The sequence below is a fragment of the Rhinichthys klamathensis genome, unplaced genomic scaffold (assembly GCF_029890125.1).
Source record: "Rhinichthys klamathensis goyatoka isolate OS25496 unplaced genomic scaffold, OSU_Roscu_1.1 h1tg000281l_1, whole genome shotgun sequence".
Lineage (NCBI taxonomy): Eukaryota > Metazoa > Chordata > Actinopteri > Cypriniformes > Leuciscidae > Rhinichthys > Rhinichthys klamathensis.
The window spans coordinates 3,692,730-3,707,283 of NW_026606800.1; the positions used below are offsets into that span (position 1 = coordinate 3,692,730).

At 37.7% G+C, this 14,554-nt stretch overlaps 1 protein-coding gene across 1 annotated transcript in view; it reads right to left on the reverse strand.

The window, feature by feature from the left end:
• The window catches only part of man1a1 (mannosidase, alpha, class 1A, member 1), a 141,660-nt gene that overhangs the window by 47,554 nt on the left and 79,552 nt on the right, over positions 1-14,554 (reverse strand). The window contains exon 5 of the mRNA XM_056269460.1: positions 10,648-10,742. Coding sequence (XP_056125435.1) covers positions 10,648-10,742 — 95 coding nt within the window. The remainder of the gene's footprint in view (positions 1-10,647; positions 10,743-14,554) is intronic.

Sequence of the window (14,554 nt, forward strand, 5' to 3'; positions counted from 1 at the left end):
ATAATATTTAATTTTTGGGGCCAGTGCAAATGTTGTCAGGGAAAGCCGAGATCTGGCCCGACCGGGCGAGTATAAAAATTCCTTGTCATTGCTAGTTGCCCATTCACAGCGTAACTGCATTGAACTGCACATTTGCAGAACTTCGTTACATTATCAACAGACACTGTTAAGTAACCAGAAATCCCTGAATGCCATCCAATCACCGCAAGCATGAATTCATTGTAATACTCTGAGGTACGAGTAATATTAACTGTGATGTTTTGTTTGCAAGCTCCACTAATTAGGATGGATGTCACAGCCTTGTTTCTATGGTGAAAAACTTCAATGTAAAAAAACATTTCCTATTCCAGATCTTCGGCATGAGTACAGTATTCAAAAAGGGTATATCTAGAATTAGATGCTCCGATGTTAGAAGCAAGGCCTTAACCAGCTTGTATTCAATGACTTCGCTCTTCTCGTGAGCATGCAGCATGCAGGACTCTTCAGTTTATTTCAAGCGAATGAGGTTAAACAGAATTAAAGTGATGTCAGACAGGTGGCACGGTAAATTTGATTTTGGAATCCTTTATCTGCCTTTCAAGCTCTCATAAAAGGCACCAGGAAGGAGTGCAGAGGAGAGATAAGCTGACCATGAAAAATATTTCACTGAGCAGCGGATGTTGAAAAACTCAGTAACAGGGGTCAACAGTCACGTGCACGACTAGATGGGCTGACGACAGGCAGGGTAAAAGAAGAGGATGTGCAGGAAAGCAGACAAAATTATCTTCATACCAAAGAGCGTCTGTATGAAGAGATGGGAAAAAAAATAAAAATAGAGAAATGCTTAAGGCTGCTTGACTTTAACCAAGGGGAACCTAGGAAAAAAAAAACATAGCGAAGGACGAATGTTTATGCATGAGGGGGAACTTTCCCCTCTTGAATAGTTAACAAAGAGCAAATGTGGAATTTGCAGGAATTGATGTCTGCAGGAGGAAGTGTATGAGGGAAGGTACTGGATGATGGCTTGAGCGTTTGACACACTTCAGGAGCTTAAAGAGCTGGATGTCCTTGGTGGCAAATTTAAGTGAACACTGTAGGGATGATCTAATGCAACATACGCCATAAAACTCTCTAGGAGAGTCTAGGAGCGGAATTCATGAAAATCTTAGACAAAATTAAATTAGAAATTAAATTATAATACTTTAATAAAAAAATAGTACTTAATACATTTATTAATACTTGTTATAAATGTTTTTGAAAAAGATTTTTCCATGAAATGAAAGTCAATGAATTGTATGGACAAATTCATGTCAACAACATTGCTCAGTATTTTCTCCTTAAAACTGCAGTGAAAAAAAGACAGTCTCTGAAACACGGTTTGAAATCGCTGGTGTTTCTGACATCACAAACAACCTTGTATCCAATCACGTCAACATGTGGGCGGGCTTTAGCATATCATTAACTGCGAACTAGCACGAGAGTCTCACAGGTTATCCCGGTATATTTTTCTGTTGATATGAAAAAAATCGAGTAGATTTAGCAATGTAGCGGGTGTATGATGTATATTACTATGTTATGATGAACTATATATACACCTTTCTCCAATGACGTTCTGAGTTGTTCAAACTGTTTCTGATGATTGTTCGAAGGAAGCTGTCCGACTCGGAGATGCGAACGGGAACATGGTTCATGTAACTTTAGCAACACATTATTAGCTGTTTGATAAAATAATCAAGCAACAGGATAATTAAATTAATCACCGTTATGTGTCCGACGTTGTAAAGAGCAATACCATTGTGCAGCGTTTACCTCAGTAAGTTGGCCGAGTGAATCTCTGAGCTAGTGGAGGAGAAGGGGAAAACGTTTAAATGTGTCATTTTGGTAATCAAAGAGGAGTTTTAAGGGATAAAATGATTGACTACAGGGGGACTTTAACAATCTGTTATATTTATGTCTTTTACATATAAAATCAGCCTGACGATCGATAATAAAGAGATACAAAGTGGTGCTTACACATGACAATTTTCAATGTCTCTATGAAAAGACCTAATCGACTATTTTTTCTCTCTCCTTTAAACAGAACAATGTTTTGAATTACACGTTCAAACGCCGTGGGATGGATTGGTTCAAGAATTTGTCTTCTAAGAGCGAACTGAAATGTGTTTAAGAGATAAAAAGTAGCAATCAAGGATTAAACCATTGTAACAATCTTTCAAAGCGGAAAAGGGAACAAAGGGAACAGCTGAGTCAAGAACCAAGGAGCAAATAATGACAGTTTTACTGCTGGTTTCATTTCAAACAAGCTGGGAGTCGCGTCATCCATACAGTTAATTGAACAAATGCTTAGTGGGTTTCTAAGCAGCACTAAACATTGACATTTCGATTTTATACGACAATTAGAGATTACACATTATGACTGTTCGCACTGAGCGGATGTTACACTCATGCAGTCAATTGCTTTGAAGCAAAGGTGTGCAAGCAGAAGCCGACAATGTGAAGGGAGAGTCATCCACAGAGACCCTCAGTCTTGATCCAGACAAATCTGGGTCAAGGTTGTCTGTAAAAAGAGGGCTCTTCTTCGGTCTTTTCACGCCTTTAATTCTCTGCCTGGAACACTGGGGACTCACAGCAGACAGACGGCATAATAATAAAACCCACATAAGTCATACAAATTCAAATTTCTGTTGGCTTGAGGCTGGTTGCTGCTGCAAGTGGGTCAATACTCACATTGGTGGGTGTATAAAGTTATCTGACATCAGTCCAAACATACTGTGTTTTAATTTAGATTTGAGCTGTTATCACCTCTTCCTAATAAGTGGGTTTCATAACTATACTCGCTCTCTTCGATGATATCTCTATATTTGCTCAATTAAACCGATTCAGAAGAGAATATGAATTCATAGCCCAGAAACTGACGATTGCTGTGATTCATGCTCTCATTAGACACTGAATATGATTATGATCTCCTCTCCAGAGCTTTCAACACAGAAGAACACAAGGCTAAATCAAGGATGATGGCGCCGCCAAGGACCCCTCAGAACAAACAACAGCTCGTCACCGACTGTTTAACAGACCCAGCTACCCAATCTTTCACCTTTTTTATGGCTGGGGTTTTCCAGTTATCTTGAATTGGGTGTCATTAGTGACTATGCTAGCATTTCTATACTGGCAACTGAAAATATATAAATGACTACGTCACAACTACACAAACTAGAGATGGGCAGTTTTGTCAATTTCTCATTTCGATTACTGACAGGACAAAAAAAAAAAAAGGCGTGTCCCTCATGAAGGTGAAAATATTTTAAAGGGGTCATATGCACATGCACTTTTACAAGTTTTTACATACTTTTTAAAGGGGTCATATGCACATGCACTTTTACATACATGCACTTTTACAAGTTTATTGTACTGAAATGTGTGTTGGCAGTGCCTGTACACAACCATCATATAATGATAAAAATCCACCCAGTGTTTTTTTTTTAAATCTCCTTATATGTTTTCCCCTGTCTCAAATCAAGCCGTTCCCCTCCCACGATTGTTGATTGACAGCAGCGTTTCAACACAGACCCGCCCTCGCTCGTGAGCGAGCTGTCAATCATAGTCCGCGCGGAACGGCGAGGTCATTGTTGATATGCTGGAGCACTGTCTATGAGCAGAATGGCGTCTAAGCGATTGTGGTGTTCTGTTCTTGGCTGTAATAACGAACACAGCAGTCATTTTAATGTTCCTAAATCCGAACCGCTGAAGACGCAGTGGCTGAGTTTGTTTTCGAAGGGAATATTCCCGACGAGCAACGTCGATGCTTTCATGTTTGCGCGAATCATTTCTCACCAGACTGCTTTATAAGGAGGGTCAATATAAAGCTGGTTTTGCTAAGAAGCTGCTCCTGAATAAAGGATCGGTACCAGATATTCGTGTTCCTGCTGAATCTCCAGAAGAACGGAAGTGAGTGTAACGTTTTATTAACCTTTATATTAATATTTATATTAATCTTTGCAAATCGCTTGCACACTTCACGATGAATGCGTCTAAGGTTCATCAATGTACTCAGGGTACATTACGGCATGTTTTCTATGTATGACGTTCTCAATATAATTCATAATCCCACGTTTATACTGAACAACGCGTTATGGTTATTGTGTTATTGAGTTACAAATGGTGTAGGCAGAACAGAGAGGCGGGGTCAGCAAAGCTCATTATCATTTTAAGTCATATGCACTGAAACGGCGTGCTGAAAACAGAGCTGTTTTTGACCAGGTAAAATAAGTGTTTTCTTACAATACTAATGAGAATTTTTAATTACAGTATATTACAAACTTTTAATTTAGACCCTAATGAATCATATTAGCTTGTACAAAAATGACATTATATGACCCCTTTAAGGGCACCTATTATGGAATTTTGAAAATTACCTTTCATGTAGAGTGTAACATAGATCTAGGTGAACGAAAACATCCTGCAAAGTTTTAAATATGAAAGTTCACCGTATACAAAGTTATTGTCTCTCAAAAGTAAGAGTCGACGCGAACACAGAGTCACTGATATGAATCGATAGATCTCAAATAAACTGAGTCGCTGATATGAATCGATAGACGAACAATGCCTTTTCTCTATCTATATGACGTCAACTTGACAAGTTATTTGAATAAGATACGTCCACTTATTGCGCACGCAGACACCAGGGTAAACTTGAAAACCTCATGTCGACAACAAGATGCAGTGTTCTGAAGTGCGAATCAAAAGCGACCTTTTTTCACTGCCCAGGGAGAAGCATTTGAAGACTAAGTGGCTACAGTTCATATACACAACTATACCACACAAGTATAGGCCGAACCTTGTGCTGTGTTCGCGTCATTTTAATGACGATTGCTTTACAAACATAAATGCTTTCAAGTGTGGATTCGCAAGCCAATTTTATTTGGATCAGCTTCCTCCTCCGAATCACAACCTGTAAGTATTATTAATAATTGTTGCTTTTATGTGTTTTGTAGCATGCTCAATAGTATTTGTGGGTGTTGTGTAAGTTACGCTCAGCTTCTAGGTCTCCAATGTACTTTTTTTTTAAATATGTGAAACGTATGTCGTTGTTATTGGAGTTGTCATAAAGAATAGAGCAATACCTTGTAGTACTGCAGTGCTTTATCAATATGTTTATGTGTTGGGCTAACACAAACAATAACTGATTGAGTCATCTGACCAATCACCGCAGATTAGCGTCACGCAAAGTAGGGGTTTGGAAAAATTAGTCGTTGAACGAATCATTTGGGAGTCGGTGAGCAAATCCGGTAAAAATACATGCATATTATAAGACAACAAAAGTGTTTTTTTTGTCATTGCATGCATGTAAAACTGTTGTTGGGGACTCCCAAAACAATATTAGGAACATTTCAAATGCCATAATAGGTGCCCTTTAATGTTGACAAATAAAAATGGCATGAACATCTATGAAAACATGAACGTATGACTAGAAAATAAACACTAGATTACAATGTTATCGAAAAAGAAACATCTAAAAGGAATAGCTGCTTGCCTTGAGGTAAAGCTGAAGAGTAAATGATCTCAAGTAAACTGAAGCCCGTTCTATGACATGGACAGATGAAACAAACAAAAAAAATGCTTTTTTGGCAGCAAACACTTAATATGGGTTTGGTTCATACAGGGATAAAAAAGTACCCTATGTGTAAAATGATATACTGTGCTGTATCTTTAATGCTGTGGGCCTAATTTTCTGCCAGAGGTCCTGGACATCTTGTTCAGATACACGGCATCATGGATTCGATCAAATGGCTTTAAATCAAAACCTGACAGCCTGTGCTAGAAATCTTTTAATGGGCCATGTTCGGATCTTCCAACAGGACAGTGATCCAAAAACAAACATCAAAATCAAAACAAAAGTGGGTCACTGAGCACAAAACCAAGCATCTGCAAAGGCCATCCCAGCCCCTGACCTGAACCCTGTAGAAAATGAGTGGGCTGAACTGAAGAGAAGCAGTGCCAACATGGATCTGGGAATCTGAAGGATCTGGAGAGATTCTGTATGAAGGAATGGTCTCTGATCTCTTGTCAGGTGTTCTCCAAACTCATCAGGCATTATAGGAGAAGACTCAAAGCTGTTATCTTGGAAAAAGGAGGTTGCAAAAATATTTAATAAAAGGGTGCAAATAATTATTCCCAATGTGTTTTGGAAAAAATCATTTATTTCATAATGTGATTTCCCCCCCACTTTCAATTCTTTTACTTCAATGAAAGGTTCGATTTTTGCTTTAAAAAAAAAAACATATATATATATATATATATATATATATATATATATATATATATATATATATATATATATATATATATATATATATATATATCAAAAGGATTAATGCAGATTTATTTATATATATATATATATATATATATATATATATATATATATATGTGTGTGTGTGTGTGTGTGTGTGTGTGTGTGTGTGTGTGTGTGTGTGTGTGTGTGTGTGTGTGTGTGTGTGTGTGTGTGTGTGTGTGTGTGTAAAATTAGAAATAAATCTTAAATATAAATTACATATATATATATATATATATAATTTATATTTAAGATTTATTTCTAATTTTACACACACACATTTTTATTTTTGTGACATTTTTATCACATTTTTTTTTTTTTTTTTTTTTTCACACATCTAATTTTTGTGTGTAAAATTAGAAATAAATCTTAAATATAAATTACATATATATATATATATATATATATATATATGTAATTTATATTTAAGATTTATTTCTAATTTTACACACACACACATATATATATATATATACACTCACCGGCCACTTTATTAGGTACCCCATGCTAGTAACGGGTTGGACCCCCTTTTGCCTTCAGAACTGCCTCAATTCTTCGTGGCATAGATTCAACAAGGTGCTGGAAGCATTCCTCAGGGAGTTTGGTCCATATTGACATGATGGCATCAAGTCAAGTCACATTTATTTATATAGCGCTTTTCACAATACAGATTGCATCAAAGCAGCTTCACAGTGATCAAAGCATCACACAGTTGCCGCAGATTTGTCGGCTGCACATCCATGATGCGAATCTCCCGTTCCACCACATCCCAAAGATGCTCTATTGGGTTGAGATCTGGTGACTGTGGAGGCCATTTTAGTACAGTGAACTCATTGTCATGTTCAAGAAACCAATTTGAAATGATTAGAGCTTTGTGACATGGTGGAAGTAGCCATCAGAGGATGGGTACATGGTGGCCATAAAGGGATGGACATGGTCAGAAACAATGCTCAGGTAGGCCGTGGCATTTAAACGATGCCCAATTGGCACTAAGGGGCCTAAAGTGTGCCAGGAAAACATCCCCCACACCATTACACCACCACCACCAGCCTGCACAGTGGTAACAAGGCATGATGGTTCCATGTTCTCATTCTGTTTACGCCAAATTCTGACTCTAACATCTGAATGTCTCAACAGAAATCGAGACTCATCAGACCAGGCAACATTTTTCCAGTCTTCAACTGTTCAATTTTGGTGAGCTCTTGCAAATTGTAGCCTCTTTTTCCTATTTGTAGTGGAGATGAGTGGTACCCGGTGGAGTCTTCTGCTGTTGTAGCCCATCCGCCTCAAGGTTGTGCGTGTTGTGGCTTCACAAATGCTTTGCTGCATACCTCGGTTGTAACGAGTGGTTATTTCAGACACTGTTGCCCTTCTATCAGCTCGAACCAGTCTGGCCATTCTCCTCTGACATCAACAAGGCATTTCCGCCCACAGAACTGCCGCTCACTGGATGTTTTTTCTTTTTCGGACCATTCTCTGTAAACCCTAGAGATGGTTGTGCGTGAAAATCCCAGTAGATTAGCAGTTTCTGAAATACTCAGACCAGCCCTTCTGGCACCAACAATCATGCCACGTTCAAAGTCACTCAAATCAACTTTCTTCCCCATACTGATGCTAGGTTTGAACTGCAGGAGATTGTCTTGACCATGTCTACATGCCTAAATGCACTGAGTTGCCGCCATGTGATTGGCTGCTTAGAAATTAAGTGTTAACGAGCAGTTGGACAGGTGTACCTAATAAAGTGGCCGGTGAGTGTATATATATATATATATATATATATATATATAATATATATATAATAATGTAAATTTGTGTATAACATGTATGCATATATATACAGTATATAAAGGGAATGCATACACAGGGATGTGTATCAAGCAAGTGAACCCAACAGATCGCACACTGGTTTGAATTCAATCCTACTTTCGAACTGAGTTTCCCATGACCCCTCTCTCTCCCCTGATTATCACCTGTGTCTCTCCACTGTCCTGTCATATCCAGCCATTAAAAGCCCATAAAAACCAGAAAATTCTTTTACAAAATAAAAGATTGCCTTTCTTTGAAATGCCTTCAACTGTGAACATTCTATGAAGATGCATTAGGATGCTTCTGCACATTAGATGAATACACTTACATTAGCACATACAGTCTGAAAAGGGTCTGCGACACGAATTACAGGCACACCGCGGCACCACGGGTGCCTCGAGCCAAAGTGAACAATAGCGTGGAAGCGAACAGCATTAGCGATGTGGAGTAACGATGTAGGTGACCCACATGGAAGAAGGTAAGGGCCTTCGCTAGAGGTGTTAGGAGCACTTGTGCTAAGTGCAGATATGGTGGAAAGCTATATTTACTGACAGGAACTGAAAACCATTTGTCCTGTAGCTGTGTTATTAGCTGCTCCTTGTTATAAAATGGTAAATGCTCGGCCGCTCCATTTAGAGCATTTGTCAGAGCACTTCACTCCAGTTCTACAGCAGTTTAAACAAGGAAACACACCCTAGATACTCAAGCTAATAGGAAAAGCTTTGATAAACACTGAAGTATGTTTCTGTTCTCTGCCATGTGCCGCCCACTCATTTTGCATTGTCCTCGCCAGCGGTGCCTGACTGCATAAAGACAACTGTTGGGTAGTATGTCAGTTGAAGGATAACTCATCCAATCAGATTCTCTGACAGGCTGTCTTTGTCAGGATGTCTGCAGTGACTTCCTGCTTGTCTACGATTGAAGAGCTCGGGTGGACAGACATCCATCACACACCAGGACATCCGGGAGCTCGACCCTGATACTTATAGGTGTATGAAACAGGGGCGGGTTGGATCATATTATGTCATTTTATATATTACGGCCATTGTCTATTACCAAAACATCAATAAATTATCAACATACAGTGAATCAAATACTTAAATGAAATCTATTTAATTATTATTTTGCATGGAAAGTAATGAATGCAAATCAAAAGATGCACAATAATTCTGGCATCAGTGTAAATGCTTAATGTTATATATCTCAACTACAAATCAAAATCAATTCTTATTGGATGAGTTATGTCTGAAGCTGCTAAAAATTACACAACCTTCTTGAATATATGACGCACATGTATTATAGTGGGAACTGCAAACGACTAAACTCCTCGTCTTGACTTAGCAAATTGATCTACTAGAGTGGTACACTATAAACAATACATAAACATCTTTCCTCATTGACATTTCGACCGCCGCATGGTATAGTCAAATCACCCAGCACTAGTATGAAATAAAACTAGAGTTCATCTACACAAACATAGTACAAACACGTCTGCCTTTAGATGTACTTATGATCAAAACCTGTCTTTGATTATGAAATAGCATGCATGAATACATACGTATATATGAATATATCACAATGTCTAACTTAGACTATTGTTGTAATCCACAAATTTTCACACATCACACATTTTCGTTAATTGAAATAAAGCTAAAATAAAATAAATATCAGATGAAAAACAAACTTCAAAGTGACTGAAATAAAATGAACTTAAGTACTAAAATGACTATAACTGAATTAAAAATGAATTAAGGCTAAACAGAACAATAAACAAATAAATAAAATGACAAAAGCAAAAATTACTTTGATGAAAACTTTAACTGAAAATATAAAAATAAAAAATAAAATCAAAATACTAACAAATACTTTACAAGTATGCAAATAATACTAAAATAACACTGCTGGTTAATAAGTAGTATCCAATTTATGATGTAGGTAACCATAATAATACAATATATGGTCACCAGAAATTCACCGCCAAGAAAATTAGTTAAAATATTTAAACACATTTAAAAAAAAAAAGCTGCATATTTTTTTAATTTAAAGCCTCATGACTTTAATTGGAAGTGCTTTACTGTAAACAAAACGTTATGTGGTGATTGGCTTTACATATTGCAATAGAGCATTCATTTTATGGATCTTAATTAATGGGTCATTTAACACTCCTTAAATTAATTGACATTTCTGAGACCATGCAAGCTAGGCTGAAATATGGCAAAAAATATTACAAAACAGGAATAACAGCATAAAAAGATTGACTGCAAAGAAAGCAGCATTTACACTTAGTCGGAAAATCGCTCCTGCAGAAAATGGTTTCTGCAACAAAATAATCCCACCAGACTAATGGATGTTTACTCATTATCATATCTTGAGGACCGGGTGCACAGGTGACAGAGAGCCGCTGCTGGGTTTGAGGATTCAGGTACAGCGCTTGCGAGTTAATAAGACATATGCAGTGGAGAGATCTGACCTGCTTGGCTGAAGAAAGCCTCAGGAGTTCATGTGGAAATGTTTGTTTGTGCGTCACTGACCTCTTTAGGTTGAGGAGAGCCCAGGGGACGCCAGTCGGGGTCTTAAAAGCCGGCAACAGCTTCTCTCCTAGTTCAACAGCTTTTTTCCTGAACACCTGGAGTGAAAGAAAGACAGACAGACAAAGAGGTTAGTCTAACCTCATCTACACAGAGCAACAGCAGAGCCGTGTAACCTCTGGCTGCCCCTGCCTTCCCATAAACTCACCATATTTATTTTATCAGTCATATTTGCATGATTCACAGAGTCAGCTGACAGAAAGAGAGGCATTGATATTCTGCTGAGGGCTGGATTGGGGAGACGGCTGATAACAGCAGATAAGATGAGGGCACGCGTCCCGCTGTAACCTGCTGCCTGCCTGTCATCTTCTGTCTGCTATCGGGCCCTTCATTCTACTCCTCTGACATTTCAAACCATCAGGGGCTGCTACAATCCCTCCACCAGCAAATTGTATGTGTAAATTGTATCAGAATTGTAGGTTTAAACTATCGTTCAAAAATGTGTGTTTTTTTTCTTTTAAAGAAACTAATACTTTTATTCAGCACGGACACATTATTTTGATCAAAAGTCACAGTAAAGACATTTATTCTCCATAAAAAGATTGCGCAGCCGAACGGTTTGCAACATTGATAAGAATAAGAAATGTTTCTTGAGCAGCAAATCAGAGTATTAGAATGATTTCTGAAGGATCATGTGACACTGAAGACTGGAGTAATGATGCTGAAAATTCAGCTTTGCCATCACAGGAATAAATGATGTTTTAAAATTAAAACAGAAAAATGGTCCAATTATTGCTTAAATTTTTACAGATTTTTTTAGTAGCTATGGCGTGCCCACATATGATTAGCTATTTCTAACAACATATTTGTGTCAGAAAAATATACATTTGTATTCTTTATCAAAAGTTGTGTATAAAAAATAAGCACATAAAATAAACTATAAATTAATGACTTTGGACCACAAACAATTGCACATGGTATGAAAAATGATCAATTTATTTATATTCCTTAACTATTTTTTACAGCAAGACTACCACTAATAATTCTCAAAATTTCAATAAAACCTTTGATAAAACGTTAACAAGCTAGACAACATTATATCGTCAATACAGAATGTACAACAGTATGTTCGAGCTGTAGTTTTCTTTTGTCATTAAAAAACATGTTTATGATCAACAAACATAAGGTACAGTCACAACGCAGCACTAGCCTGTACCTTAAGATCCTAATAAATATTAGTCAAGGTTTCTTGCATCAAAAAGTTAGTTATGCATCCGTTTTGAGCTTCTTTCTGACTCCTGCAGGCAATTTGTTTTAAACTGCACCTTTACGACTTTTATATTTAAATGACCAGCTTTCCATGATATGTCCCATTTAAGCAAATATGTACGGCATTTGTTGCAGGGGTTAGCTCTTTTGAAGGGTTACTTTGGCGAAGGATGCAGCTCTGTGTCAGAGAGGCGGATTTACTCGTCCCTCTTGTAATTCATCCTGTGAGTCAGAAAGCCCACAAATCAAAGGTCCCATGAGCACGGACAGATCGCTGCGTGAGAGCCTTCCACAACACGAGAGAGGAGAGGAGGCACAGACAGAAATTAAACTGCAATTCAACGACTTGCCAACATTTATTGGGGAATAAAAGCACTGCACTAGTGTCAACCAGTTAAACAATAATAATCATACAATTGAAATGAAATCAACTGTAACACTGAAGAATGTTAGAGTCAGTTTCATATCTGATCATAAATCCCACTATACTGAGCTCAGCTTTAAACGAGGACGTCTTTACCTCCAATTCGTCTGCCATTCGGTATGCATATCAAGGATGATGTCAACAGGTCGAAGCGTTTTCCCCAGCGCCTCCCCGGCCTAGATGAAGTGTGTGTGCTCGCCCTTGCTACATCAAACACAAGGTCAGCGTCAACTGTTATCCTGTCCGTGTGAATTCACTTAACAGGTTGTCTGGTTGGATGTCACCAACAAGTCCCGCCACCTCCACCACATCCAATAATGCTTTTAGGAGAATGTTTACAGAACATTTGGAAGTGAGCCTTGAACTGTCACGTACAGCCAGCATAATTTCTATTCCAAATAACTGCTAACAGAAACAGCCAGAAACTCCGTCAAAACTGCTTCTGGGATATTAGCGGCTGGCTTGAGTGCTAGTGTGACCTTGCTCATCGTTTCTTTAATTACATGCATAAATAAATGCACATATATTTAGCTAACATATGCAGGTGTGCATTATCACCTCTGTGATTGCATTCACTTTCAACAATGGAGCTTTGATCGGCTGTGCCATGACTCAGAGAAAGCAAAATTCGAACAGAGCGGCTCTGCTAGACATTTTCAAATAGACTGATGACAATGTTTAATATATCAAAAACAGACAGCCTATAATATAAATGAGAACTGATGGCCATAGCATGCAGATATTCATGTGGTCAATTTATCAGTGGAGTACAGAGTTTACTGATTAAATTAATTTAACAAATTACAAAATTAAGCATGATTAAGTGGTACTTGTCTGTGCAAAACTTTTTACCATGATGCCTTAGTAATAAAAAAAGTAATTTTTTAAAAGGCATAGTTCACCCAAGATTGAAAATCTTGCCATCATTTCCTCACCCTCATGTTGTTCAAAACCAGCATGAGTTTCTTTCTTCTGTTGAACACGAAAGAAGATATTTTGAAGAATGTCGGTAACCAGTTGACGGTAGCCATTGACTTCCATAGTATTTTTTCCTACTATGGAAATCAATGGCTACCGTCAACTGTTTATAATAATAATAATAATAATTATTATTATTATTATTGTAGATTATATAGTGTAAAAGTAATGCTGATGAGAAATAAAACGAGGTTAAGCAGACTCATAACTTGAAGCTCGGTTAAAAACATCTTGTGACACTTCAAGGTTGTGTAAGTGCGAGTGCGTATGAACATGTACAAGACAAAGCAACTGTTGGTCAAGTGCTAGATGTCCACTAAATAAGATAAATTGCCTTGACAGTGGATTGTGACCGGAGAACCTCACAAGCCTTTACCTAGATTACTGTTAGGACTACAGGGACAGGAGCACACAGCTGCAGAGAGCCATCTGACCCTTTCAAAGCTCTCTGGATCAGTCTGATCCAGGTATGGAGAAGAGCGGACAAAAAGGTTCAAGAAAAAAACAATGAAAGCAAAGCCCTAAAGCTCAAGACAGCTTCGACAAAAGCTGACATTTACGCCACCGTGAGGACCACAGCTCACGCAAAAGGGAGACCAGAAAGTGTATTTTGGAGAAATGAAACACGGCTAAACTAACAGCAAAGGTGCTGCATGCAAATTTGGAATTAATTTCAACTTCAAATCAGGTCACACGAATGAAGGTCTTTTGAAAAATGCTAATTAATTCTATCATTAACTTTAGTATAGCTTTGCACAAACAAGGACAGAAATGTCAAGACGAATGTACCATTCCAATAAATGTTATTACTACCAAACAAAAATAAAGTTTCGATATTTCATTAAACAGAGTAAATGTTCCACATGGATACTTTTGGAAACCAGATTTAGATCTACAGGATTAATTGCTGTGAAAGAAAATCTATTATCAGATCAATCCGAGGTAAACCGGGCAGACAAAACAAGGTCAACATTACCAAATTAAAATCCCAGAAGCAGTAGCCCAGTTGAACTCCATTTACCAAATTAAAGGTGTTTAATTCATTTTTTAAACACACCATGTTTAATGGTTATTAACCATCCATGGTGGGGTTTTCTAAGATGTTTGTTAAGAATCATTATTACTATTGCTCATACTTAGTTTTAGTGATATGAACCAGTGGCCAGCCATCATTAAATGTTGAACTTTGGCTTTGTTTGTGCTATGATACCACAACTCTTACTGTACTCTTACTTTTTT